We start from the raw sequence: 27,084 nt of genomic DNA on the forward strand, positions 1-27,084 counted from the left end.
GCAGGAATTGCACACTAATTCCCTTTAGAGATAGATCTTGGCTGGTGCTCTGTCATAAATCAGAGAATTTCGATATGAAATGAGGCAAGCTGCTCTAATCATTTCTGCATTTCAAATTGGATCACCGGCTCAATCGCTTGGCTTTTAAACTGCTTGCCTAAGAGCAAATGTGAGGTGGGAGATAATTCAGCCGAAATCTCTGCCTGCTCTGTGCGGCAGTTAGTTTACTGCTTGAGTGCAAGAGAATGCTTTTTTCTTCCCTTAGCCCATCTTTCTCTTTTCAACTTTGTTAAATTGACTTTTCATTTTAAAATCGATTAAATTGAAAGAGCTGCTGCTGTTCCCGGAATCTTTAAAGGGACACCCATCACTGTGCGCATGTGCCTTTATTTGGCTGCTGCTATCATGGCAGCGCTTTGGGGAATAAATATTTTCTCATTTAAATCACCTTTTATCCTGCTGACTGGACTCGAAGCATCAAAGTTCATGTGCTACATTAGCTATTACTTATTTCACTCCATTTAAATGCTCACAGCGGCTGTAGTTGTGTGGACTATAAGGTGGCATTGCATTATTACTGTATGTTCACCACAGGTTGCTAATGAGGCAGACAATTCGGTGGCTGCTCTAGGTTTTTTTTTAAATGATTATTAAGGAGCAATGCAACATTTCCGGTGTTTAATATTGTTAAAGTGAAAAAGCATATGTTGCTTTTTAAATCAGGGAGGAGAGAAATGTAGAATAGACATTCACAGGAAGACGAGGGACTCAGTCCAGACTCCATTCTTCAAGGCCTTCAGGCACACCAAGGTGCTCCAGCTCTAAAGCCAAACAGTTTAGTGTAAGCTGTTACCTGCCCTGAAGACAAGCAACCCTCTTTCTCCACCTCTTGCCTTACTTCCTTTCCTTTCTTTTCTTTCATTATTTTCCATTTCTCTTTCTAGCCTTTCCTCTCCCGTGCTTTACCGCTCCCCCTTTTTTATTTCCTTTACTTACCCCACCACCTCTGTCCTCTCCCTTTTGTTTCCTTCCCTCTCCTTCTCCCTTTCATCTCCTCCTTGTCATCTCTCATGTTTCCCTCTCCCAGGCAGCACTACTATTTGAATCATCTTTACTTCTCGGGCCATCTTCAGCCCCTCAGCATCAAATTACAATGTCCCCAACTTTCTTTGTAGTGGGGAATGTTTAATTCAGCGTGCGCGTGTCTACTGCCATAACTCTGCGGCATGCATATGTCCTGAGAGCTATTTACAGTTGTAAACAAGACAAAGTTGAATTTGTAATGTACGTGCTCCGGGGATTATTCGCGTCTTGGAGGCAGGGTGTACACGCATTTCTTGTGTTTGGCTTTGGTCAGAGGACAGAACGGTCCCGTCGCTCCATTGCTCACCGTTTGAATTACTCAAAATTTCCCATTTGAATCCAATTGGGAAGAACTTGTTTGATCTTTTGCATGTAAGTTAGGGCTGACTCCCCGAGCAGCGTGAAGCCATGTGAAGGAACATAATAGGGAACTTGGAGCCAGTAATGTTCACCTGTATGGATATTACCATGGACCCTGGGGGTCGTGGTGGCAGGTGGCGTATTCTCTGGACAGAACCACTATTTCTCTGTCGGGAATAAACACGCGGATGGGGGGGGGATTTCTTCAAAGTGGAAGGAGGGAGTCAATCAGTCAATAGGGTCACAACAAATCCCCGCTCTCATAAGCACACATGGAAGACTAGGATCAGTCACAGGCAGTAAATAAAGACAACAATAAAATAGTAGGCATGATGCCGGAATAAAGCCCCCCTGACTTTAGATAAACCCCTGTTCCTCCTCTAGGTATTGGATTTTAATATTCTTTTGAACTTCCTTCTATTTTCTTGTGCAGTTGTAAATTTCATGTTGCATTAGAGTGGCATCTACTGTATGCGATTTTGTATTTCAGGCGACTCTCTCAGCCAATCTCGGCTCCTAATTCAAAAAGTGAGCGCTGTACAGTGTTCAGTGTGCACGAAATAATGCACCTGTACACACAGAAGGAACAAGTAATGATGAACACACTGAACAAAAACATGTGATCAATGACATATTCCAGCACTGTTCAATAGTTTGATCTCTGAGTGCACTTGAGAATGAGAAAAAATGAGAAATGGGGGTCTCACTAAATCCACCGTCAAAGTCCAACAATATTTACATCAAGTTAAGTAAATAAGATAAAGATGGCCAACTTGGCCCCCACCAACTGCATTAGACGTGAACTCTCTTATCAGAGTCTCAGCACATGCACTGTTAAAAGATGGGTTTCCTGAGCTGGAAGTGGTTTTTGTTACCCAATTAGTTTGCTGACGGCCCTGTAGTATAATATTGCTGCTTTGACAGACTCATGCACATCCATCTAATGAGGCACTGCTGGACCACCATGGAGTGAATGGACACTGTCCAGACCTTCATCTCCTGCAGCACCTATCAACTTTCTTATCTTCACTTATCTTTTTTTGGTCAGAAGACTTGAACATTTTTGCTTGGTTGTGCATCCACACAGAGTTATTTAAACAGGCTTTTGTCTGTGGTAGGCCCCAAGCCAACTCGGACTGAGGATCAGAGGGCTAAGGCCAGGACAGGGGCGACAGCGAGGAGTTATCGAGGTCTACCAGCAGGGGTTTGCTTCCCTGCAGGGTGGCTGTCCTTTCTCTGAGAGAGGTAATGGAAGCAGAGCCTCTGTGCTTCTCCACTTCCCTCACTTGTCGAGGCATCACAATTCTCCCTGTACACAATTTAAATTGACTTTTGACAGTTTTCGCACTTTGATTCAATCTGATAATCATCACTAGAAATGTGCCACTGCTAGACGGGGGAGTCTTGATTCGTAAAGGTCAAATGATCATTGCTTTTATGACAAAAACATTTTTTTTTATTTCTCTTAACATAATAGGCCCATAGTGTCACGTGTGATTATAGCCGCCAGTTTCCTTGGGAGCTATACATTGCAAAAGCAATACGACCATAGTTCCATTTAATATGTGTTGTTATTGAAAATCTAAAATAGATGGATTTTCCAGGTTTGGTTGTTGTTTGTGTTACATTTGAGTCGCAAAGGTGCAGCAACAGGTGACTAAGAGCCATTAATGCCACTTGTTGTTTTGACTTTGAACCCACAAAGTTTCATTCTCTATAGATTTTTAATAGGCTGAAACCTTTGGGAACCCTCACTGTAAATACCATGTGATGTGATTTTGGAAATGTTTTAAAGACCAATTTCACTTGCTTTCTAACATTGTGCTTATTATCTCTACAATGTGGTTAACTACACAACTTTCACCAAACCCCTGCCTCTGACTTTGAACTGTAAAATACAAGAAGACTACTTGCTTGCAAATTGGGGATTATCTGCATCCATTCTGAAAACAAAGTTGTTTCAACATATTCTGAGTTCTAGCCATGACAGTGACAGATGGCAAAGCAGCTGGCATCACTCAACTTTGTTTCACTTTTCGTTCTTTTCTTTTTTTTCTTCCTCTGCCTCATGAGCCTTTCCTGCAATCGAGGTCTACTGTGTATTGAAGTGTTGGATAATCATTCATTTGGGAAGACATATTGCATATTGTAATACAGGATGATACGGGTGCAATCAGGAACTTTGAGCTTGACTATTGTTGCCTGTCAAACTAACATTCTGTAAAGAGGGAAAGCCTGCTTTGCTTACTTTAAAACAGGGTGAATCACAGCGAAAGGATCATCTTCTGTGAGCAGTAATTCAAAATTCATAAAACTTCGAGATAAGTGTGTGCGTAAGTGATAGTGTGTGACTGCAAAGTGTTGTGCCACCCCAAACGGAACAGTTGTTCATGAATGTTAATGCTCATATCGAGCTGTTGACAACATACAGAAACCATAAGCGCGCACATACTACGTCTCCTCAGTGTGACAGTTTGCTCGCCACACTGTGTTGCCTCCTGACGGGTCACTGTCTGACAGCAAACACCCAGAGAGATCGGCTCACCGACCTCTGAACTCCACCTCCCCACACTTTCCCTGAGCTTTCGTTGGTCCCGCTCTGCCGTTGCTGAATGAATGATGACTTGAACAAGACTGTTGCAGGTAGACAGAAGCTGGTTTGCCTGTCACAGTTACAGTAAACCTTATAGTTGCAGAATAAAATGGTCAAATCTGCACTGTTTGTGAGGATTGAGCCTTGTTTCAGTGTAGGATGACGTCAATATTAAATTATAGTGGCTGAAATTTGAATATTCAACAACTTTTGGGACTTCTGTAACATTTACAATACATGCCTTCATTGCTCTGCAGCATAAATTATCGAATGGACTAGACTGTGATACATGTGTTTAATATTTCAATTATATACTGGAAATACATACAATTTCAAATTGTAATCATATAATTGTTAAAAATCTTAACCTGACTATAACTAAATGTAGTGGGGTAGAAATAATAGCATGTTCTCCTGAAGAGTAGTGGAAAAATGGCCTTTAATTTAATATTGCGTTGATATTGTCAGTGTTTGATTTGTTAAATTGAGAAAAACATGCTTTGTTTGTATTAATTTGACAAAAATGCAGTCACGATCACAGTACCAACTGCTGTCATTTTAACAAGAGACTGGTGTGTTTCATGTTTTTCCAAAGCTACGCTTACAGTGCACAATTTGAACAGTCAGTTTATTGATTAATGAACTGACACTACTTTGAATCATAGTTCCAATGATCCCCATCTTTGTATTTGTGTTTTGATCTCGTCAGTGTAAATTTGGCATGTCTAAAGAAACCATGCAGCCATTACAGTGGGCACAAAGCAAATCAGTGAGTCCTGCTCTGCTTATCAGCAGACCTGCCATATCAGTTTGGGTAGTTGTGTTGTGATGTAAGGACGGCGAAATGTCAGGTTCACTTGTAGATCAAGTCAACCATGCATTATCTCTCAAACAGTGGTGCTTGGCTGTGGCTGTAATAGCTCCGACAAACTGACTGACTGCATCACAGCTAATACATGGAGCTGTGGGTGGCAATGAGTTCCGGCCATGCACACACAAACTTTGAAAGTGCGGGCAGGGGGAAAATAGAAATAGCACTCCAAAACGAAGGTTGCCTACGTTATTATGCTTCCTCTCTATCAACCCCACAGTGTCACAGTGTTAAAACTCCAAATTTAAAAGGCTACTTCAATAAAGCGCGGTTGTTTACCCTTTTGATGTAAGAACATGAAAACCATTGGTAATGCCATCGATAAATATATGGATGACATTGAACAAGGGAGACCGGGGCAGATAATTACCATTTTACCCATCTGAAGGGACCCTGATGTTGGTTTAAACCCAAGAAATAATTGATGCATGCAATCACAAATTGGTTCTCCGCCTAAAATTTGGGCCCATTATTTCATTAGATGAAGCCACGTTCTTTGTGCCAAATTATTTGTGTCCAACACAGAAATTCAAATCCTGTTAGTCCTGATAATGTGCAGCATTTTGCGACCACGTCCAAACCAGTTTCAGTACTTTCACCGAACACGCAGACTACTACCTTCGATTCCATACATTATACAGTAATTTAAATTGATAGTTATTTGTCTGTTTGTTCATGCATATACGTTATGTGTGTGTGTGTGTCATTTAGGAACTATGCTACACAGAAGTCCTTTCCTGGGGTGCCTTCTTGCATATGTAATTAGATGTTACTGTAAATAATTGCCTGGGCATGTGCCAGTGTGATGATGGCAATGATTTGTGTGTTTGTGTTTGTGTGACTGTAGGTGTGCAGAGTACGTGTGTATCTTTCTGTATGTTTGTGTGACTTGTGTGTGTGTGCGTGTGTGCATCTGCCCCATCCGTACTCCACTCTCAAGTCCCACTGATTCTCCTTTCCAGCCATGTTGAATCCTCTTTTCCTTATCAGGCGAGCCCAGGCCTGCATCAGGCTCTCCTTGCTATGACAGAGGCTACAACAATAGGCCTGCGATACCGCTGCTTAGCGCTGCGTTTCGGAGGGGAAACCTGCCACGGGCGCAGATTAACTACAACACACACACACACACAAAATAGATTGCAGCCTCCAAAACAAAACATTTTTCAGAATGCCTCCTCTTGATTAATGAAGCAATGACAAGAAGAAAAATATAATTTCTGAAACAGAAAAATCCACCACCACTTGTTAAAGTTTAGGGTTAGCTAACAATAAACATATTGGAGGGAGAGGGTGGGAAAAAATGGGTGCGATAAATGGCTTGAGTGATGGGCTGAATAATTTCTGGAGCTTTTTTTTATGCTTTTTTTTGGTCGCACAGACCCATATTTCTACCCTTGTACTAAATTACACAACAATCACAGCCGATCGCTCTGACAGCATCTGTTCTCTCTCTGTCCCAGGTTAAAATTAGGACAGTATCTTGACATTTTTTTGCACTTCTGTAGTCCACAAACAAAAGCTCTCTGTTCACACTTTTAAGGCAGCACACAGTCTGCACCGACATACCCCCCTACGAACACACACACACACACACACACACACATCAGTACAGCCCAAACAACACACTGAAGTGCACACATAGTCAAACACGGGGACACACTTGTCCTCCTGTCAATATGAGACTTAACACTCGTATTATAATAATTAAAGAAAAACATAAAAGAGCATGACGCACATGCAGTAATATTTGCTCCTCTGCAGGACGGTTCATCTTGCACAGGTTTAAAACAAAAGCAAAATATTTCCACCTGTGATATTGTAAAGGTGTATTCAATGACATGATTATGATGATGTATGATTCACTGCTAATAGTTGAACACTGTGTTGAGACTAAATTGGTTATTCTATCTAATTAGCCTATAGCGCTTGCTGACTTTTATCACGTCCTTGTAACCTGTTTCAGTGCCTTTGTATCGGGGCCCCTGCATGAAAAACAGATTACTGTGGTAGATTTGTTTTTTTCTATTATTTTTTTTAATAATAAACCTCTGCTCACAGCAAAAAATTAGCAAATACACAATGAGTATATTAAGATAGAAGACAAGATACACAACTGCGTAGATCTTAATCTGGAATTAAGCAAGTCTCATGCATTTCAATTACTGTGTAATTTGCACTAAAAGGCCCTCAAAACACATAAAGACCACAATTCCATTGAATCCAGACTCATTACAGTGCACCTTGACTAAGCCCCAGTAATTAGCATTGGTAAGGCATTGTACAAGAGGCGGTAACACACTCATCAACCCACATTTACAACAGAGCTCTAAATCTGCTCCTCATTAATAGCCTGCCTCCCAATCAATTATTAACACCTACAATGGAAGCTAGGCTCACCAGGGCCAGGCCTCTTACTCCAGGCAAACTGTGGGCCACCTTCTCCTCCCAGTTCTGTCCGGCATAGGTAATTACCACTTTTAAAGACACCTGCTACTCAATAGCTTCGACCCAGACTGTTAATTTAGCCTCCCAATTGCAGACATTTATGTCTGAGTGTCACTATTAATTTGCGTTAATTTGGAGAGCAGGAGGAAGCCGGGCAGAGGCGTTGTCGGCAGTCGGCTGAATGTGCTCGTCGCTCACCTGCGCCGGGGCTGCGGCTGTAATTGGAGTCTAATGGTCTGATTGATCAGTGAGAGAAGTGAGGGATGAGAGGGAGCTCTGGCAGCTCCATCAGTCAGACAGGGAGAAGAGAGGAGAGGAGCAGGAAGAGGTACAGAGCGAGGAGAGCAGCTCACAGCGGAATGCTGGGTGCAGGGGGTTTTATTCTTTTTTAGATTTTCTTCTCTCTCTCTTACTTTTTTGTCTTTGAGTCTGTTACTTGCTTTGAGGAGAACCCTGTCTTGTTTACTTTTGCCTTACTTCTGACCTCAGGCCAGTTACAAAAGTTTTCAGTTCACACTCTGAAAAGGTGTCTCTCTCTTTTACATCGGCTGAGAGATTCTCTGAATAAACTGGATTTACTACCTCAGTATTTACTTACATGTGGAAAAGTTGTGTATTTGGATGAAATGATCAGTCTGCGTGTATCTCTCTAAGAAACATAAAGACCACAAAATCACACAGCACAGTAAGACATATTAACTGTCCAACACAGTGCAAGGTGATCACACTAACAGGTCAGCAACAGCAATATCTATAACTCCAGCGCCTCATGCCAAGCCAAGTGCTTGGGGTCCACAGACCTGCCACAGCCGACCCATCAGCTGTGAAATCTGCTTTCCTCTTTGATAAACGCTTGAGATGTGACCCTATCTCTGTCCTGCAGATGCCCAGATTTCCTGTCACGCCTTTTCCACTCCAGCTTCCTGTCTCCCCCACACTCTCTCTTTTTCGAGCTTTATGCAGTAGCTCTCTTTCCAGAGCTGCCTGGACAAGTGCACATAACGCTCCACTCACCTCTCTTTCTCAGCATCATCCATCACTTCGCTCAGCTGCTGAGGCTTGTCGTCCACCAGCAGCAGAACCAACATCGGCTCCCATGCCACAAGCCCATGTAGCTAGGTCAGCTCCCGTTTGCTGCCTCTGGGGACCTGCGAGCTACCTCCCCACACCTCCTCTACTCCCATCCCCACCTCCATAGAACTACTCCATAGACGCCAGCCGGCCCTAACATATCGCCCACCTAAATGGCTCTAACGGCGCCAAAGTCCTGCTCCGGTCCAGTTTGATGCAAAACCTGCTCAAACCCACTGTAATTACTGTAAATTACTTTTAAGGAGTCCTAACACTTTTAGTCCCTGTCTGGGCGTGACGCCAACGTTTGAGGAACAGACCTATGCCCCTTGTAAGGCTTCATGCCAAAAATAGCTTGCCCTCTATAGAAAGTCAGATCTTGAATAGCGTGTCTAGATGAAGGAGCAGAATATGTTTGATTTCCGAGAGTATCTCACCAGCGGGTCATGTGTTTCCAAGCATGAGAGAGGTGTCACTCCTGCCACATACCTAGGTGTCTTGGGGTAATTCATTCACCTATTCACATCTACAGTTACAAAAACCCTAAGAGAGTAAAAAAAAGATTTAATAGTCTGTGGAGGTCACACATTATAAGATTGACTGGGAAAGCCTCGTAGCAGAGGTACAGAGACCCGTGAAGCCAAGAGCTTTTATTTCTCCCTCAGACTGTTTCTGCCAGCGTGTGACCCTGCTCTGCAGCACTGACCACACTGACATGCATCAAAACAACCATTTCTTTCTTCTCCCACATCCTACTTTCTCTTCCCTCCCCTCACATTTGCTATTTTAACTTTCCCTTCTTGACGAGAGGAGTCAGAGTTTGTTCTTGTCTTGATGTGTTAGTATTTGAAGATGTGTACAAGTCCCTCACGCCCCACCGAAAGCGAGATACTAGGGATGCTGTCAGCGACTGCATGTTTAACAAGGCATCTGATCGATGACTGGGGGCTTGATAACAAAAAAGAAAACAAAATAATAATAATAATTATAATAAAAAAAGAGAAAGTCTACACTACTGTAAATGAGATGTGTCCCTTGTGGTGCACACACAAAAACACACAACTGACTGATGCTGTCCCTGGCACAATGTGTAACAATTTACAATGAATCAAAAAAAAACACATGCCACTTAAGTCGACCAAGCCCTTTAATGAGAGATAGTGAGAAGCTGCTAACAGCCAGTACCCCATTTGAGAGCTGAAACTTAGGAGAGGAGGAGGAGGGCAAGCTGCAAAGCACTGAAAGGGTCCCCATGAGAAAAGACACACATGAGATCCTTAACGGCAATATGCCAGAGCTTTGCTTTTAATTGCGAGGCAAGTTTGGCATATACTGTAACCCCTCTGCAGCCTATTACAGGTGATGACCAGCACCTGCTCACTTAAAAAAAAAAACTTGAGGAAAGTCTTGAATTCCTCAGAGGGCAGTTAGTTAAGAACTTATCACTTTTTTCTTCCGAGAGCAACGGGCAGCTACATGCGCCGAGCTCGGCGGCTAGTGTGTTAATTGTGTGAAGTTTGTATCTTCTGAAAACACCAAACAATTCAAAAAGAAGGTGCAATGAAATCTCTCCGTTAGTCTTAGGGCCACTTCAGGGGCACTTGAAGGTTGCCTCTGAATGTATTTCAGGGAAATTCATGCATAGATTGCTTGAGAAATATAGGAGCGTGTGCTACTCTGATAGGAAACTTGAGGTGTTGCTCTGTCAAGTCACTTTTCTACCCAAGGATAACTGGCTTTACCCGGAGAGAAGCCATATTTCATGGCTATAATACGGCCTGAGCTATTTAAAGCCACTGATGACTTCTAAAAACCATGAGGGAAGCTTAGAAAACAGACGAAACTGCTCTGAAATCATTTAATAAAGTTTCATATTTAAAGAATCTGGGAAAACGGGGCGTCTGAGACCCGAGTCCTCATTGACTTGTCCTTATGTTTCTTAGCAGGATGAATGTGAGTTTGGTCACAAATTTAATAGGAATTTCTTAATTAATCCACGTGCAGAATGGAATATCAAAAGCTCGGAGGACGTGTCACTACAGCAGAGCAGTGGGTCAACACGAGTCTCTGCTGGAAAAATAATGGACTGTGACTTCATTCATTCAGTTGAAGCCTGCACCGAGCTCAAAACCCCCCAATTAAAGTGTTTTGTCTTAGGATATGCAGATTAAATGGTTAAAGTAGACACACTTCAAAAGACTTTTATTGGGAGCCGGTTGGATCCCGGAAGAGTCACCTCAACAGCTTCAGATGTACGACTAGTAATCATGTTGCCATGGTTGCTAAAGGCAAAGTTTGACCAAATAGATTAATTTCACTTCAGGTTTTAATGAGCCTGACAGTTTTTGAAACTCAAGCAATGTATAACGTCTAATAGTGCATTTTAATAAGGCATGTTCTTTATGAATATAAAAGGCTTAAAAGTTGTAACTGATAGCAATTGAATAATTATAAATCATTTAATCATGCTTTACCGACTAATGAGGGCTTTGTGTTGTGGAACATTATATATGACGGACAGATTGGACCAATGCTTGGTTTTAATGACAACTTCATCTGATCACTTCTTGGTTATTGCGACCTGTCGTGACAAACGGCTTCATACAGACTGTGCACAATTTGCCCACAGTGCTCTTAATAGTTGGGATCATGTGTTGGAGCTTCTTAAAATATTGGAGTTCTATTTCCTCGCATAACTGTGGTGGGTTGGATAATATAACATGTTCAATTATACACAAAACAAGGACTTACCATTGCAGTGCTGTCAGTACTCATCTCAATCTTCCCCTCAAAGGGTCCCCATGTCGTACCCACGGGGAGCTGCTGTCGGCTGTGGACCCGGCGGTCACCGTCTTTAAGGAAGGCGTCCAGCTCTCCTATGAACACAGCATAACCCAACGCAGTCAGCCATGGCGCTCTATATAGCACACAAGTTCAACTTGAGATCACAGTTGTCCTTTCCCCTCAAACCTACATGTGCGGTGACATTATTGCCTCAAAGCCCTGCAGTAAACGGTGAAGGTTAAAGCCCAACAGTTTGAAAATAGATAAGCCAATCGCATGAACATCCATCTGATGTCGTTCCTCAGACACATGGCATGCTAACCATACTTGAAGAGGCAGTGCAGGCTTGCTGCTGTTCCTGACTGGAAAGGTATATTTCTGTTGTTCCAAGAAGGCTGGGCCCTTGTTAACGCAGAGAAGAGCTCCACCTAATTAACACTGAGACCGAAAAGCACTCTTACTTTTACCGGTACTCACCTCGCTGACAAGCCCTGCTATCACATCTATAAGATTCACTGCAGTTTTTCAGGATGGTGATTAATCAAATAGTTATGATAAACCCCATGGTAGCCCCTGACATAGTTTACCAAGTGTGTGTGTGTGTGTGTGTGTGTGTGTGTGAGTGTATGCAGATCTCAAAAAGTACATTTCTGTCTGGTTGCCTTGACAACCCCAAGAAGTCTTGCTGTAGTTAGTGTGGTGATTCAGATCCATATACTTATACAAATCCTCCCAGACACAAAAAGTTTGGGACACAAACTCGGGCACAAAAGTCCTTTTTCCATCACGTCTGTGACTTTCTTAAAGCTACAGTAGGTAGGGTAGCTAAATAAATAAATAAATAATTGTTGAATGTGGAGTGTCATCCCCAGGTTGTTAAAAAATGACACTTTAGGATCACAGCTCTCAGTCGGAATCCTCTCCCACCAAATGAGCATGGACAAACTTATTAAGGTTGCTTTGCTTTGCGTAGGCAGTTTCTTAACAATGCTGGAAGAGTGACCACTGCTTTGAAGAGCCAACACAAGCTTTCTCTCTGTAAACTACCCTGTGATTGGCCAAAGATATTTTCAAGGATAGACACCAGGGGCAGTTGCTGGTCTTTGAAACAAAGGAAGTTCATTTCAGGCCCAGATATTTATGCATAAATTCTGGAGGCTGCTATGGAAATACGTGATAAACAGCTGATTCTGAACGTTCTAGCATTGAAGCAGAGTCCAGATGAAGTGTAGAAATCTAGTTCTCTCTCAGTCATTTTGTTTATTGTGCTGACAGATTATGGAATTATTGCTCAAAAATGTCAAAAAAATACGTAGCCTTCTGATATTTGGTCAATCCACTGACCATTGTGAGGTCAGAGATCTCGGTAAGTCACAAATCATTGGCATTGTTCTGGGACTGTCCAATGAAAGCCATATCACGTACCCTAGCTCATAATTACGACGCATTTTTATTCAGTCAAACTCTACACAAGTTGTTAACATTGTGTCTCTTTAACCTATTTGCTCACACATGTGGCTAATAGGTATTCAGGGCACCCAGTTCAAGCTGAGTGGGCTGAAGTGATCAGTGAACTTTCTGACGCGTACGTGGAATAATGACCTATTCAGTCCTACTCTAGTCTGTAAATATCAGCTGTGTATCTGCAGCACGTTGTTGTGTCTGTCTGCTGTGGCTGCTATGGAAATGCATGCTTATGTGCACCTTCCCATGCATAAACATGATCCAAACATTAGCCTGGTGTTATTGCCTGCTACAAATGATGATCCTTTACTCATCAGCGGTGGTCACTCCGATAACAGTAAAATGCTAAATGTCATGCTGTAATGAACACTCACTTGATCAGGCCTTTAGATACAAAATCTGTAAAAAAAAACGAAATATATATATATATTTCCTCGCATAACTGTGTGTATATATATATATATATATATATGCTGTATATAAAAACTATTAAAATTTTTCGGAATAGACACACAAACAAGGGGAAGAAACAGCTTTGTTTCCCTCTCTCTTTCTTCTTCAGTGTCTGCTCTCCACCTTCCATATTCCTGCTGTTGCATGCTGTCTTCCTGGTGCTGCAGTGGAAGGTGGGTAAGCTCATTACAGAGAAATAATTAAACATTGGTACACAGCTGGTCATCATCACTGAGAGCAACAGCCACCGCTTGATGCATTCTGTTTGTCCTCAGATAAGACCCGCGGCCTTTAACCGCTTGGACGCAAGTTCCTGTTTAGCCCTGCTTGACATGCACAGCTGTAGTCATTCTCAGCCAAAGATTTTGATTCCTTTCCCCATTCCTTTCTTCCTTTCTTTCTTTCTGTCTTTTTTTTTTTTTGAGGTGGGATGCTTAGAGTAAAAAAAAGGGGGTAATGGGTAGGTGTAAGAAGGGGGGTTTGATTCAATTTGTGCGGTTTGTGGTTCACCATGTTTGGGTGCCAGTTGTGTGCATCTCACACCAAATGTTGCCTGAAGACCTTGGCTCACAGATGGCTTGTCACATCTGTTGCTGATACCAGTGGAAGATCACAAAAACACCCGCGGATGAATAATGAGTTCCCTTTATGGACCTGTCTGTGTGTGTTCTATACATCAACATTAACTCATCGACATACAGCTCGTCACAAAATAAATGTAGATCAAATGCGTCAGCTGTGGTGGTAAACCTGCAAACGACAAACACAATCAGGTGGAAAACCGATTGCCAATGCGGAGATTTCACAAAGCCAGCGCCCGTGTCCTCTCTTCGCCTTCTTCTCATCATCCAGTTCTCAAATGCCACACGCTTGGCAAAACGTGAGCCCATGATGGGGCTCAAGTAACGTACCCCCCGCTTCTGAATCCCAACCAACCCATCTCTCTCTCTCTCTGCCACCTTCACCCTTTACACCCACCATCATTACCTCCACCACCTACCCCCAAACCCCACCCCACCCCCACCCTCGATAAGATCATCATCTGTCGCTAGACTCTAGGGTCTGTTCCTGCACTCCACAGATACTTGGCAGACCAAAGAATGTCCCTTTGTGTGGAGAGATCCCCCTCAGATAACAGCACCCAAGATGCTCCATTCTGGCATCTGTTTGTTTTCTTCTTCTTCTTCTTTTTTTATATGTGTATGTGTGTCCTGTCTTTCTTTTCTGTTATGGTGCGGAGGAAGAGGGAACCTCATCTCTCCATTCAGTGGCATGGTAATGAGTTTCTCACTGGCAGGGTGCCAGCCTAGTGTGACTTAAAGAATAAATGGGTGCGGATACTGACGGATAGAGACCCCAACAGAGGCAAAGTATCACCATCTACTTTTAAATATCATATGCTAATGTACCAAATAAACTTGGCATACAATTTTATAAGAGCTTTTCATTTATACTATTACCACTGACCTACACTTATTGTTTTGGTCGCGGCTTTATACGATTAAAGAATAAAATAGCTGAATAGTTTGAAAAGCATTATTTTAGACACTCATTTATAAAGGAATTCTACAAATTTTTAGGATATTTTAGGTCCGCAACACAAATCGCTGCGCTTGATTCTTTGAAAAACAATATGATATATTCACCTTCCATGAATGTAGTTTTCTTAATATGATTTCAGCCTACAAGGTCAGCTAATGGTCAGAAATGACAAATGACATCATCATCCAACTCCTGTAATGAATCTGCTCCAGCTATGTTCTTTCTATTCTAGTTCAAAAAGAGGGAGAGCGAGCGAGAGTGAAATAAATTACCCCGTGACACTACAAATACTCTGATTATCAGCTCAGCTTAAGGTTTACTTCACCTTGTATCACACGCATATTAAGAGTGAGCAAAGATGATAAAGGGAAACAAAGAATGATAGAATAGAGAGACAAGTGGGGGAATGTGCTGACGCTTCGCACAGCAGACAATCCCTCTTGATATCGAGCCGTACCTTTGAATCAAAGCAAATAAAGGACTGCTGTTCAAAGTTCAACAACCTGTGTGTGGCAATTCATTGATGTCCCTCTGAATCCAGTCATCTCCGCTGATAGGCTGTGTTATAGAGCCAGCAAAATGGGCTATAAATTAATATACTATAGAGAGAGCCATATGGGGTGAAATGGAATGAATGCACTGTATCAGTTCAACAAAAGGTGCCACATCTTTAAAGTAGATATGCGATATGAAATTTTCCAGCTGAAGGAGAAATGTCACAGAGCTTTGATAAGACAACGATGAACACCTCACCTCACACTGCCGAATCCAGCCACTATTATCAGGTCCTAGTGAGCAAAATGCATCATTTATAACCCAGAGCCCACAATATAATCTCAGCGAGAGGCGCTTGTTTTAAAACAGTGTAGAACCCCCCACTAACAGGAGCATCAGCTCTCCTCCCCCTCCTCCACCAGCCACCAGTAGACCCAAACCCACTTTGACTTCCCGCCTCTGGTCCAAGACAACAGGGAGAAAGTCTCCCGGCAACAACAAGAGTTTGGCCACATGGAGTGGGGACAGTGTGGGGGGAAAGCACGGGTGGTAGTGGGTTCAAACCTTCAGGTCAGGCTTGTTTTCAGGCAGTGGACATCTTGGGCGGGAAAGAGTTAAACAAGCCGAGGGGATTAGAGCACATTAGCTGTGAGCAGGGGGTCATGGGGCGGCGTGGGGGTTGTTGGGGTTCCTGTTGGTGGGAAGATCCCAACCCCTGTGTAAGCGAGGGAGACCCAATAATGCTTGCAACGTATCCAGAAAGATTGATAATATGCAACTAAAAAAACCTTTTCATTCATGTTCTGTGTCTTCTTAAAATATGTGGAGGATTGATCATTTCATCTCTTCCAACAAGCGGGAACTACACCTTTAATAAAACCACCAAATCATAATTGAGGCGAGTCTGACAGGCTTCATACACATCCACCACCCTGACTTGACCTCCACAGCCTCGCTCACAAAACAATAGCACGCTACATCTGGCAGTGGAGGTGAACATATATCAAGAGGTGTGGACATAATATGGACATAACTCAGAGGGGCTGGAAATGGGCAGGATATTATAGCCGCACATGCGCACACCAATCACACACAGCTTGTGCTGTGCAGAGCATTATCGACACAGAGACTATTGTTTGGTGTCACTGAGTGAATTGAAATATACCGGCTGTCAGGCACTCCGTTTCATCAAAAGCCCAGCAAAGTTTAGCAGCACGCGCGCCGACAACAATCTCCGAGACATCCATCTTTAGCACGGCACTGCAGTTTCTATTGATAGCATGTAAAGTGAGACAGCAAAACTTAAAGAATGACTGTCCTCACACCGAGATACCGCCGTATCGCCGACAACATCTAGAGGACACACACCACTCCTGCGGGAATCTGATTACTTTAAATGCTTTTCTTTAAAATTTCACAACCATCAAAAGGACATTACTGCACCTGAGTGTGTCAGGATGAATGAGTAATTGATGTTGCGTTCAGCGTGAGTGCATGTATTTGAAACAGATGGATAAAAAAGAGCAGCAGGCTGCCGAAGGAAGCGGCAGATTTTTTTTTCTGCCCAGTCCTCAGTAAAACACAGCATTACACCTAATAATTATTTTAAGATAATAAAAGAAAGACTCGCACGTCAACAAGTCGGCACTGAAATATCAATCCAGACAAGATTTCAGTCATATTGCTACCTTTGTTTGATGCTGTGCAGTTAATTTAGGAGGATACTATTTTTAAAAGTGCTCCTGAATCTCCTCCCAAGTCAATTACCAGGCTGCAACTTCCCCTGGGTAACGGTGAATTCTGTTTTTTTCCTGGGTGACCTAGTTGTCTTTTGTGAGTAGGTTTTAGCCGGAGCAGTTTGACAGTCAACAGATAAGATGGATTAAGCTTCTTTTTTTTTCATCCAGTTTTGATGTGAACAGCGTAAAAGCGGGTTAAATCATTGAGTTTCAGGAGTATTTTTAAATGCCTGGAGATAGCGTGATAAAGGAGCTAAACCTAAGACTTTGGCTGGGAAGGTCAAGGTCGCAGCTTTGGAGAGCAGTTACCCAGTGACAGGGGCCAGCAGATCGCTGCAGCCGAGCCCACCTCTCTTCACTCCGAGAAAAGATACACGAAAGGAGTGAAACAAAATCCAGCGAGAGCTCAACGGGCGGCATCAAAGAGCAGCGCACCCTTGCTATGTGTGGGTGCCTCTGTGTGTGTGTGTGTGTGTGTGTGTGTGTGTGTGTGTGTGTGCGCACAAGTAAGCCTGTGTGTGAGGTGGGAGGGTGTTGTTTGATTCCTGCATGGATTTGCTGCATGAATGAGATGAGTGTGTGTGTGTGTGTGTGTGTGTGTGTGTGTACACTGTAAATTCTCGTTCCTCCATGAACAACTAGCTCCATAATTATGTTTTGATTATTTGCGCGTACTAAAATAAAACAGCAATTAATCTGTTGATGTATGTCAGTGAAAATAGAAGTACGGCGTACATATTAAACAGAGCAATACACCATTAAAACAAAATCACATTTTGAGGATATAATTTGTACAACACCCCCATCACCACCCCTCTCATCTCCTCACCTCCCTGAAACCTGATCTGACGCTGTGCTTTACATACACACAGGAGTTGACAGCCGTACAGTCACGTGACACCGCTGCAGCCAATCCTCGGTTCATTTGGATTTTTAAGCTACGCGGTGATGAAGCCACTGGAGCATTAGAAAAGGTGAAGAGCTGACGGGGGGGGGGAACAAACGAACAACCCAGTGCAATGCACGTGGGTCACCCGCGGCATGTAACATGTTAGTTTATCACATGTCACATCTGGTCAACACCAAGAGGTATTTGGTTGGAAAACATTTCTGAGGGGACATCTTTAGACACATTCTGTGGACATCTATTCCCCCTCTGCTCCTCATGTCGGTGACAGGGGAGAGTAATCCTATACACAGGCTGCTATTGTGAAATGAGAAACTAGCCTCCTTCACTGCCAGAGACCAGATGCACCTCTCTCCCTCTCTCTCTCTCTCTGTCCTAATCTGTAAACGACTTAAAGGAGCCTTATCTCCGGGCTCTTCTGCTTCATTTCATGCTTGATTTACTTTAATTTGTCTGATAGGGCACAAGGATTTGGAAATGGCCCATCTTTCGGTGGAAAATGTTCTGATTTTTCTCTGGCATTGTTATGTGGAGGTTTTTGACTTTTCTCTCTCCCCCTCTCTCTCTCTCCTCCTCCTCTTTCTCCATCTCCATCTCTCGCTCACTCTCCTCTACCTCCCTCTCTCTTTCTTTCTCCATCCTCTCTCTTTTTTTCCCCCTCCAGAGGGGGAGGAGGGGTGTGTGTGCGTGGGGGGGGGGAATCTTGCTCCAGTGCAACAGTCTGTTTGAGTGCATTTAGATTCAAGCTAACACAGCAGAAACAAGTTTTCCATGAGGTGTGATTTAGTGATGGGCGACGGCAACACTGGAGTCGTGTTTGCCTTTCAGATCCACATTGGGCACAGAGCAGCCGAGTGCTTCAAACCACAAAGATCTTATGTTTAAGTTAAGAGGCGACTGGCCCTACAGTTTCGCAAGTGGGTGAGCGGTTGGAGCTGATAAAGTTGCTCCACAATGAAGGACAGGGACAAGCGGCATGTCTACAGATGCCTCAAGTTCTTTTTCTGCTGGCGGAACTCAAGTACTTGCATGACTGTCTGGCGGCTCCCATCACCGAGACATTTTCCCCCACTTCTATTTAGTGACTGAATGACAGCAGTGGGCTATGATTAGAGAGAAGCCCATATCTTACCAGATCCTGAATAATCTCCATCCCCTCCCACCAATAAGGAAGGCATGGAGGCGGCACGGAAAGCCAGAGTAAAAGAGGCAAAGAGAACGGGCAGTGAGTACAGAGATGTCATATGCTGTGGATCCACTCGCCCCTGTGACACACTCGCTGTGCAAAAATCTTAATTCAGTCCACCTCAGTCAGTCTGAAAAATGACGTCCTCTTAATCAAAGACAAGTTTACATTCAAATCTAAGCAGAAAAAAAAACCCTGTGATCCATGTTCAACAGTTTCAACATGATGGCTTTTAATAAAAAAAAAACAAAAAACTAAGATTTCAATTTCCCTGACATCAAACGTCACTAACCCCACCTCCAAACAGAATGTGCATAAATAAATGGTTAACTGCATACACACACATACACAAGTACACAGAGGAAGAAACGGGGGAGACGATTGAAATTCATCTCACAGCCTGAATTTACTTAACTGCGGGTCTGTGCACGGTGATAAACGGAGTGATGATCCGGCAACACGTCTTTATCCATGCTTTGCTTTAATTAACAGCGGCTTGTTTGTTGAAAAGATGATTAATATGCCAATGAAAATTGCATAATTGAATACCACAACACTCGCACAATCAGGGAGGAACATGCCATTTTTTATTAACTTTTTATTATCGTTATTATTGCTATTATTTGGTATTTTAATTCACTTGACAAGTGGGCTCTACCCCCCCGTCAGATCTAAACTGGAAAATAAAGGAGATGGAGGTGGAATTGGCGTGACCAGCGGGCCAAGCCGAACCCAGCTGAGCCCAGCTGTTCTTCATCAATGGGAGGCCTTCACATGCGGGGGCACTGTTCAAATATCAGTACCTTTCAATGTGTGTGCGTTTTAAAGAGGGGGAGCAGGGGACAGGGGTTTTAGGGGAGATGTACCTTGGGTGGCACTGACTGCATGGCCAAATAAGAATGTAAAGAACGTGAATAAATGTATGAAGAGTCATGCATACCAAACAAAGCGCCATTTGAATCACTTTGCGTTTAGATTTTTACGGAAAAGACGTGCAAATCCATGCATGGAGAGGAACTGCAAAGCGGAGTCACTCAAATACAATACGCCGTAGTGTTTTATGTAAAATGGCCAAAAGAAATGAAGAAAATCCACATGCGATGTAAGTTTCAGTTGAGAAATCCAGAGTTTACCCAGTGTTTTATCCCCAAGCGCAGCCTGCACAAGTGTCTCCATGTTAATGTTAAATACACACATCAAATATTCAGCCAATTACATTGATACCTTTTAGAGAGAAACGTATGCAGCTACAGCGCCTGGGAGGACGCGTCGCAGAACAAACATATTCAGAGAGCAAAAGGAAGACGCAATGGGTGTCAAGTCCCTGAGAGCAGAAACACCACCGGCAGCCATTCTTTAACTCCGCCTCTTATTTAGCAATATTTCTCTCTCTCTCTCTTTTTTCTGATTTTCTTGGACTTGTTCATGTGCTATAATACTCATAGTACAAAGACAGCATTCCTGCTGGACACAAATTGGGCTGAAATGCAGACAAAGTGGCTGGAAGTGAATTATCTTATTCTGGGAATTGTCACTAGGCTACATCCCATGTTTCCACACAAAACAGTGTGGCATCGCCTTAGATGATAAGAACAGTGATTGCATTTTGCCCTATTTTAGATTATATAACTAACAACCATGAAGTTCCTCCATAAAGCCTCTTAGTATAGCGGATCAGTGACTAAATTTGCATCAATGCTAGGAGTACAGTGATTTGTCTAATCTCTTGTTGCATATTTCATCACGATCATCACACATTGTGAATCTTGTGAGTGTGCACGTGTGTGGCATTGAAGACAGGGTGTCTTCTCTGCACACAGCTGATCCATACAGTAAATAAGCCTTCATCAATAAGAAATAAATGTATTTGGGTAAAAGCGCACAATGTTTACACATAGCAATTTAATTTTACATCACTCAGGCCCCAGAGGGGCTGATGATGGACTTCCATCATCACTATCAGCAATCTGAGTGTCATTCATGTTTGTGAGATTTGTCAGAAGACTTTGAATAAACCCCTGGAGCAGTGAGATAAAACCTCCATTTGCTTACGGAGAACTGCCACGATCCACATCTAAATTTCTTGATGACAAGACGGAGAAAACAGGAGGGGGTGGGGGGTGGGGGGGGCTGACTGAAAGCCTGCACTAAAAGTTTTCAGTTTGCTGATATAACAGTCAAGTGTGTCTATAAGTCTACTTAAAACGCTTAGGTATCAGTGGAGACAGCTGCGACAGCCTCGTCTTATGATTCTGTCGAGACACTACACTATCAAACCTTTCATACAGCTCCCAAGCTACATTTCCGGTGACAAAGGCTTTGCGAAAGCCTCCTGAAGGATTCATCTATATCCTAATATTTCCAATCCAATTTAACTGGAGCAGCTGGAGTGGTCTGAGCACTAGTTTACCAATCTTTGCTTTCCAAGACTCTGTGTGCAGAAGGCTTGAGGGGTTCAATCAATGGTGCTTTGATCTCGGCTGGAACCATAATTATTTAACATTGTTACAAGGATTTCTCTAATCCATCCTACCATTAAATCCCTTTTACACCCTCATCTTCTGCAGCCTAATCTGCATCTGGGTGCTCCGTTTGTCTCTCTCGCTCATTTCAGCTCGCCCCTCCTTCCTTGACGACACCCTGACTTTATAATGGACTTGGGTGCTGAGTTTGAAAAAAGCCTTGTTTACTGAGAGCAGCCTGACTGAACTGTCCTCGTACCAAGTGTCCCTGTTTAATCATTTCAAAGTTTTTCGCCGCACTTCAGCCGGAGTTTTGGTATATTATACATTTATTCCTTCATTCCTTGACTTTGAGGATCACAGGGAGAGCTGGAGCAAAAGGTGGCCATGGTGCCAGTCCATTTCAGGGCCAACATGAAGAGACAAACGACCGTTCACACCTATGATCAATTTACAATTGGGGTTAAATTTGGAAAAGTTGGAGGAAAGGTCTTAATGAAAACTGTGTTGCCTCCATCATAAAAAAGTTTCTTTGGATGAACCGACGGAATGTATAAGTTCAGGTGACAGATGCCCAAAGAGGTTTAATCCCATCTGTTTATTTCAGTGATCACTTTGACTCCAAACAAAAAAGGTTCCCACTGTCCTTCTGCAAATATTTGCATTTCTGTGTTCCACCATGATATAAATAGCAGCACGGGCAACCGCAAACATTTGTTGAGGCACCTGCCACACTATTGTGGCCATCTGGTCCTCCAGTTCTCATAGCACGACATATGTGCGTTAAACCTGAAATGGTTATTGTTTTTTTTTTTTCTTCTTCCTTATTTCTGGAGACTGGAAGACGATGGATCGGTCCCAGACCCTTCTGGGTTGATTGGAGTCAAAAATGAGATTCAAGACTTTTTACGTCTGAGTGAAGCTGCCTTTTTTTTCCTCCAGCAAGTGCCTGTTTGATTCCTTCAGAAAAGGAAGGAAGGAGGTTGACGGACGTTTTTCGGGGTGTTCCTCTTTGCTTGTGCTATGTCTGTGTCTGACCATCAGGTAGATTCTCAGATGGCCGCCCCTTCAGGAGACCTCTGCCTTGCCCTGGCCAATGCCCAGCTGGCACTGAGAGCGGAGCGAGCTGGACCATGCCAGCCATCAGGAAAACGCCAAGAGAGGAGATGTGTAGACAAGACAATGATAACACTGCAGTTACCACGCTGTCACACTCACCTCCTCCTACTGCATCTCTTCCACTGCTGCGTGTCATATTTTATAAGAGTATTTGCTGCAATATCTTAGAACCTGAGGTCATCGTGTACAGTACGAAGCCAAGGCTGGAATTCACAATTATTTGGCACTCAATGTCACAGTGTAGACTTAAAGAATATGGGACTTATAGAGTTTTGACACCTCAGCTGCAAAGTGACAGGTTTTAGAAGCATAAGCCTCTTTAAAATTGATTCCCTCTGTGCACGCATTACGTTTGTTAGTCAGAGATACCGATCAACTGCATTTAATTAGAACATTGATCATACTGCGTTGTTCTAAATGTTATCTGATACTGCGCTGTGATACAGTTTAAGAATGGCCGAATGGTTAGTATCCAGCTGATTCCACAGGCTGACGAGTACAGTATGTCTGCGTGTGTGAGACATGTGACCCAAACACCACTAATTATTTAATTTCCAATACAGCTGATAATTAAGTTGCAGTACATTGTACTCTGTGACTAATAGTTATGAACTGTTATGAGCTAATGCTGCTGCAAATAAATTCATAACATGCATAATATGTTCATCTATGCATGCTGCTGATTCACTGCCCCTTTAATAACATTTCATTTGAAGTTCTGTAACAATGTCTGAGCAACATTGATGAGTGACTTTTTTAAAAGTAATCATCATGCAGTCGTGGTCCTGTAGTGAGAGATTTCATCCAGTGGTGTAGTCTTCCTTTTTAAATATTAATATTGATAAAACAAAAAGGTACAGATTGATTTTAGGGGAAAAAAAGGCCTTTATTTCTCCTGTGGTGATGATCAACAAGCCCGTACAACAGTACAAATACCTCGGTACTGTAATTGACAACACGCTGTAGTCGCTGAACCCCATGTTGATGCTGTCTGTAAAAAGGCAAATCTGCGAATGCATTTTTTATGGTAAGTTATGGAATCTGCTCTTACTCTCTCTTTTATCGGCTGGCACGGGTCACTTACTTTTAAGCAAATTGTGAAAGTGTGCAGCAAAATCCCCGGAATACTGTTGAATGACCTCCACGACCTGTATCATGTCTTGGCCGACCTGATTCGTCCTCTGAGGAACCAGTTCATGTTGTTGCCATCGGGGCGCAGATACAATCTGTCCATGGTGCAGAACAAACAGGTTTAAATCGCCATTTAGTCCTGCAGTAATCAGCCCTCTTAATGGAGCTTTAATGTAATTCCTTGTTTATTCTTTTGTTGTATTTAATAATTGTTTCTTGTGGTGCTGTACTAATAATGTTTATATGTGAATGTTGGCCGTTCACCCAAATTGCACCTCGGGGACAATAAAGACACCTTGAACCTTTAACATTAACATCCACGCTTGTTTCAATGTAAAACTAGTGGAAGATTCTGTTTTACAGTTGAGACACTTCTAGTGAAAAAAAACCCACACGATCATAATTACTATGCTCTTAACAAACCCTGAATTTTCTAACTTTCATGAGGGGGTGTGGTTTACACGAGCAAGCAATTAGATAAGACTGAGAACAAGTTCATTAGCAGAGTTAGCTAGCTAACACACGCCGCTCCCAATTAGCCTAGAGGAGCGCGTGTGGGAGAGGATGAGAGACACAGTCAGATTCCTATCACTGCCAGTCCATGAAAATGAAAAGAATAGCACGACACGCAATCTTCTAAATCAGTGGCTGATTGCGGAACATCCGTGATGAGAAATGAGCATGAGACATTAGATCAGTGTGCAGATTCGCTTAAGGACATACTCGTAGAGACGAGCAGAGAGAAAGGGAAACTCACTGGGTGTTCCACATCAGAGACCCAGCACTCTGAGCAACACACAAGAGCCCACGATCAGATTAATAGTGAGTCATTCAGCGCGGTTCTCTGCTGTTCCACAGAGAAAGACAATCAGACAACAGGGGGCAATCTCGGACAGCACTTGACATGACGGACTAAAGTGGAGATGAAATGCAGGGACAAAAAAAAAAGTTCAATTACAGGATGTAGATTGTAAAGGCTTTTGTTGTTACTCAGCAAAAGGGAAACGGTGTGGAGGTGCTTCAATAGAATCACCAAAGCAGGTGGGCATGTTCCGAGTTAGCCCACCTCATTAAAAGGCTTCACTCTCTTTTTATGTTAACGGCCATTACACATCCTATTCAGATGCACACACGCACAGTGATTAAAAATTATCTGTTGGGGATCATAATCACACCTTAAACTTAAGCCAAAGAATAACAAAGAACTTTTGAATGCCGAACTATCAGAACATTTACAAAGAGATTAAAGGGTAGACAGTCTCACACTAAATAAATTTGCTTTTAATCGCTTTGAACAGGAAGTCATGTCATTTCGAATGTTCCTATCTGATTGTCTGATTCCTCTCTTTATTCAAATTATAACATGCCCATCTGACTTTTGCAGCACAATGGGAAAAATTAAAAAGGGAAATGACCTTTCATGGCGGCCACGATGGGAGAGTGAATGGCATTATTATGCACCAAGATTAATTTCTGCCCACTCTATGCTGTCCATTGAGAAAACAGCAGAAAGGCACAAATGCCTCAGTGTAACTCACTCACTAATTGGTTGGTATATTATAGAGATGTCGAGAAACTTACATAAGTGCTAACATGTTGACTAGGGTGTATTTCCTGTGCTGCTCCTGCTGCTGAGATCAAGTGTGTGCACATCCACTACATATCGGAGCAGGGGCGTTGAAACAGGAAGGGCAAATTTGATTCAGCTAAGCTGAGAGTGGACCTCCAAGAATACATCAGTCCACAGTAATGACACTGTGGTCCCAAAATGAGGTTTTTACCACTTTCTTACTGCAGAAATGAACCATGGAGCACACTTATTCTTCAGGAAGAGGTTTGGTTATGGCGCTTTTCCACGATGCAGTTCGAGCACTACTCAACCTCCTAGTACCTCCTCAATTTGGGGGCGTGGTCATCATAGCACAGGTGCGCGAAACCGCCATGATGTCCTTTTGTGCACGACACAGACACACAAACTAGTGACGAGCAAAGCTACTTTCGGTGAACTGAATCATTAGAATCAGTTCATTAAAAAGATTAGTTCAGTATTTCCTGCATGACCGGAGCATAACACACACAGTCACTGAACTAAAATATGGCGGAACGGGCTCACGGTCGCTGGCTTTCAGGCAGTGCGGTCGCTACATAAGCCAGACTCCTCAGTTAAATATTGAGATTTTAAGGAATTTCATTGCAAAATATTGGAGAAGTCTTTTTAACTGATCTATAATCCGGCATTGTTTGGTTTGATTCCTTTGTCAGACTAAAAAATACCAGGTACTATCACTAATGGAAAAGCGAAATACACCAAGTTTTGCTAAAACTGCATAGTGGAAAAGCGTCATTAAATGTAGACGATCAATTTTGCTGCCCTTGAAACGTTCGCCTGTATCAAAGCATGTTTCTTTAAGTTGAACGTAGCTAAGGGTCATTGTAATGCAACAGACACTAGCGCTGAAGTCCTCAGACTGGATGTCACCTGATAACTTGGAAGCACTCAGGTTGTGGCTTTAGTAAAACAGGAAAACGGACATCACATCTCACATCACCTTCCCTGCACTTCATCTATTCTTACTGTTCATTAGCGACACTTGCCATGAAACTCAAGTCTCCCTCCACGGCCTGTCCGGCAGTGAATTCCTCAGCGTCTAATTCTCATTCTGATGCCTAAGTAGAAGTGGAAAGGCATAATTACAGTCACTCATACATCTTCTCATGCTACATCCATCCCTTCTTTTCAAAGGAGTATTTTTAAGCTCAGCATTTTCTCGCCCAAAAGGGCCTTTTCCCCGCATGTGATGCCTTCTTTTTTTGTCATGGCCCCATAGTTGTGAGCTGACCCCCTCAGCCCTGTCTCCTGACTGATCACAGTGATGGTTTATTACTGTCGTCCCAGCTCTCTTATCTTTAGCCAGCAATGCTCATTTCCTTCCCCAGATTTAAATGCAAATGTGAAATTTAATGATAAATGCAATATCTGATAGGTGTGATAACACTGATTCACTGTCAGTATAAAATACACACCCCGGGGGGCTTCAAGCTAGCAAGCTCAACTTGCCCAAATCCACTCTTTTGCTCTCTCTCTCTCTCTCTCACTCCTTTTTCTTCTTTTTCTTTCACAAATGCATGTACCTGCAACAAATTCTTGAGGTCATTTAATGCACTAAAAGGAATCACATTCCTGTGTGTTCAGCAGTGTGGGTGCAGCTATTGCTGACCAGTAATTGCTAAGCAACATTCTTGTTCAATGCATTATCCATCACATGGAAAAAAAAAACTTAATTATTGTGTTAAAGGATATAAAATAAATAAATCTGCTTCTTTGTACAATGAATGAGTTACCTGAATAAGTGAACAGGGGTTCGTTGGTATGTCGTGA

The 27,084-nt window shown here is 42.8% G+C and overlaps 1 protein-coding gene across 1 annotated transcript in view; it reads right to left on the reverse strand.

Moving 5' to 3' along the window:
- zfpm2a (zinc finger protein, FOG family member 2a) overlaps positions 1 to 27,084 on the reverse strand; it is an 82,015-nt gene that overhangs the window by 47,567 nt on the left and 7,364 nt on the right. Inside the window, exon 3 of the mRNA XM_044034368.1 lies at positions 11,175 to 11,299. Within this exon, the coding sequence (XP_043890303.1) occupies positions 11,175 to 11,299 (125 nt within the window). The remainder of the gene's footprint in view (positions 1 to 11,174; positions 11,300 to 27,084) is intronic.

Source organism: Solea senegalensis, linkage group LG9 (genome assembly GCF_019176455.1).
Source record: "Solea senegalensis isolate Sse05_10M linkage group LG9, IFAPA_SoseM_1, whole genome shotgun sequence".
NCBI lineage: Eukaryota > Metazoa > Chordata > Actinopteri > Pleuronectiformes > Soleidae > Solea > Solea senegalensis.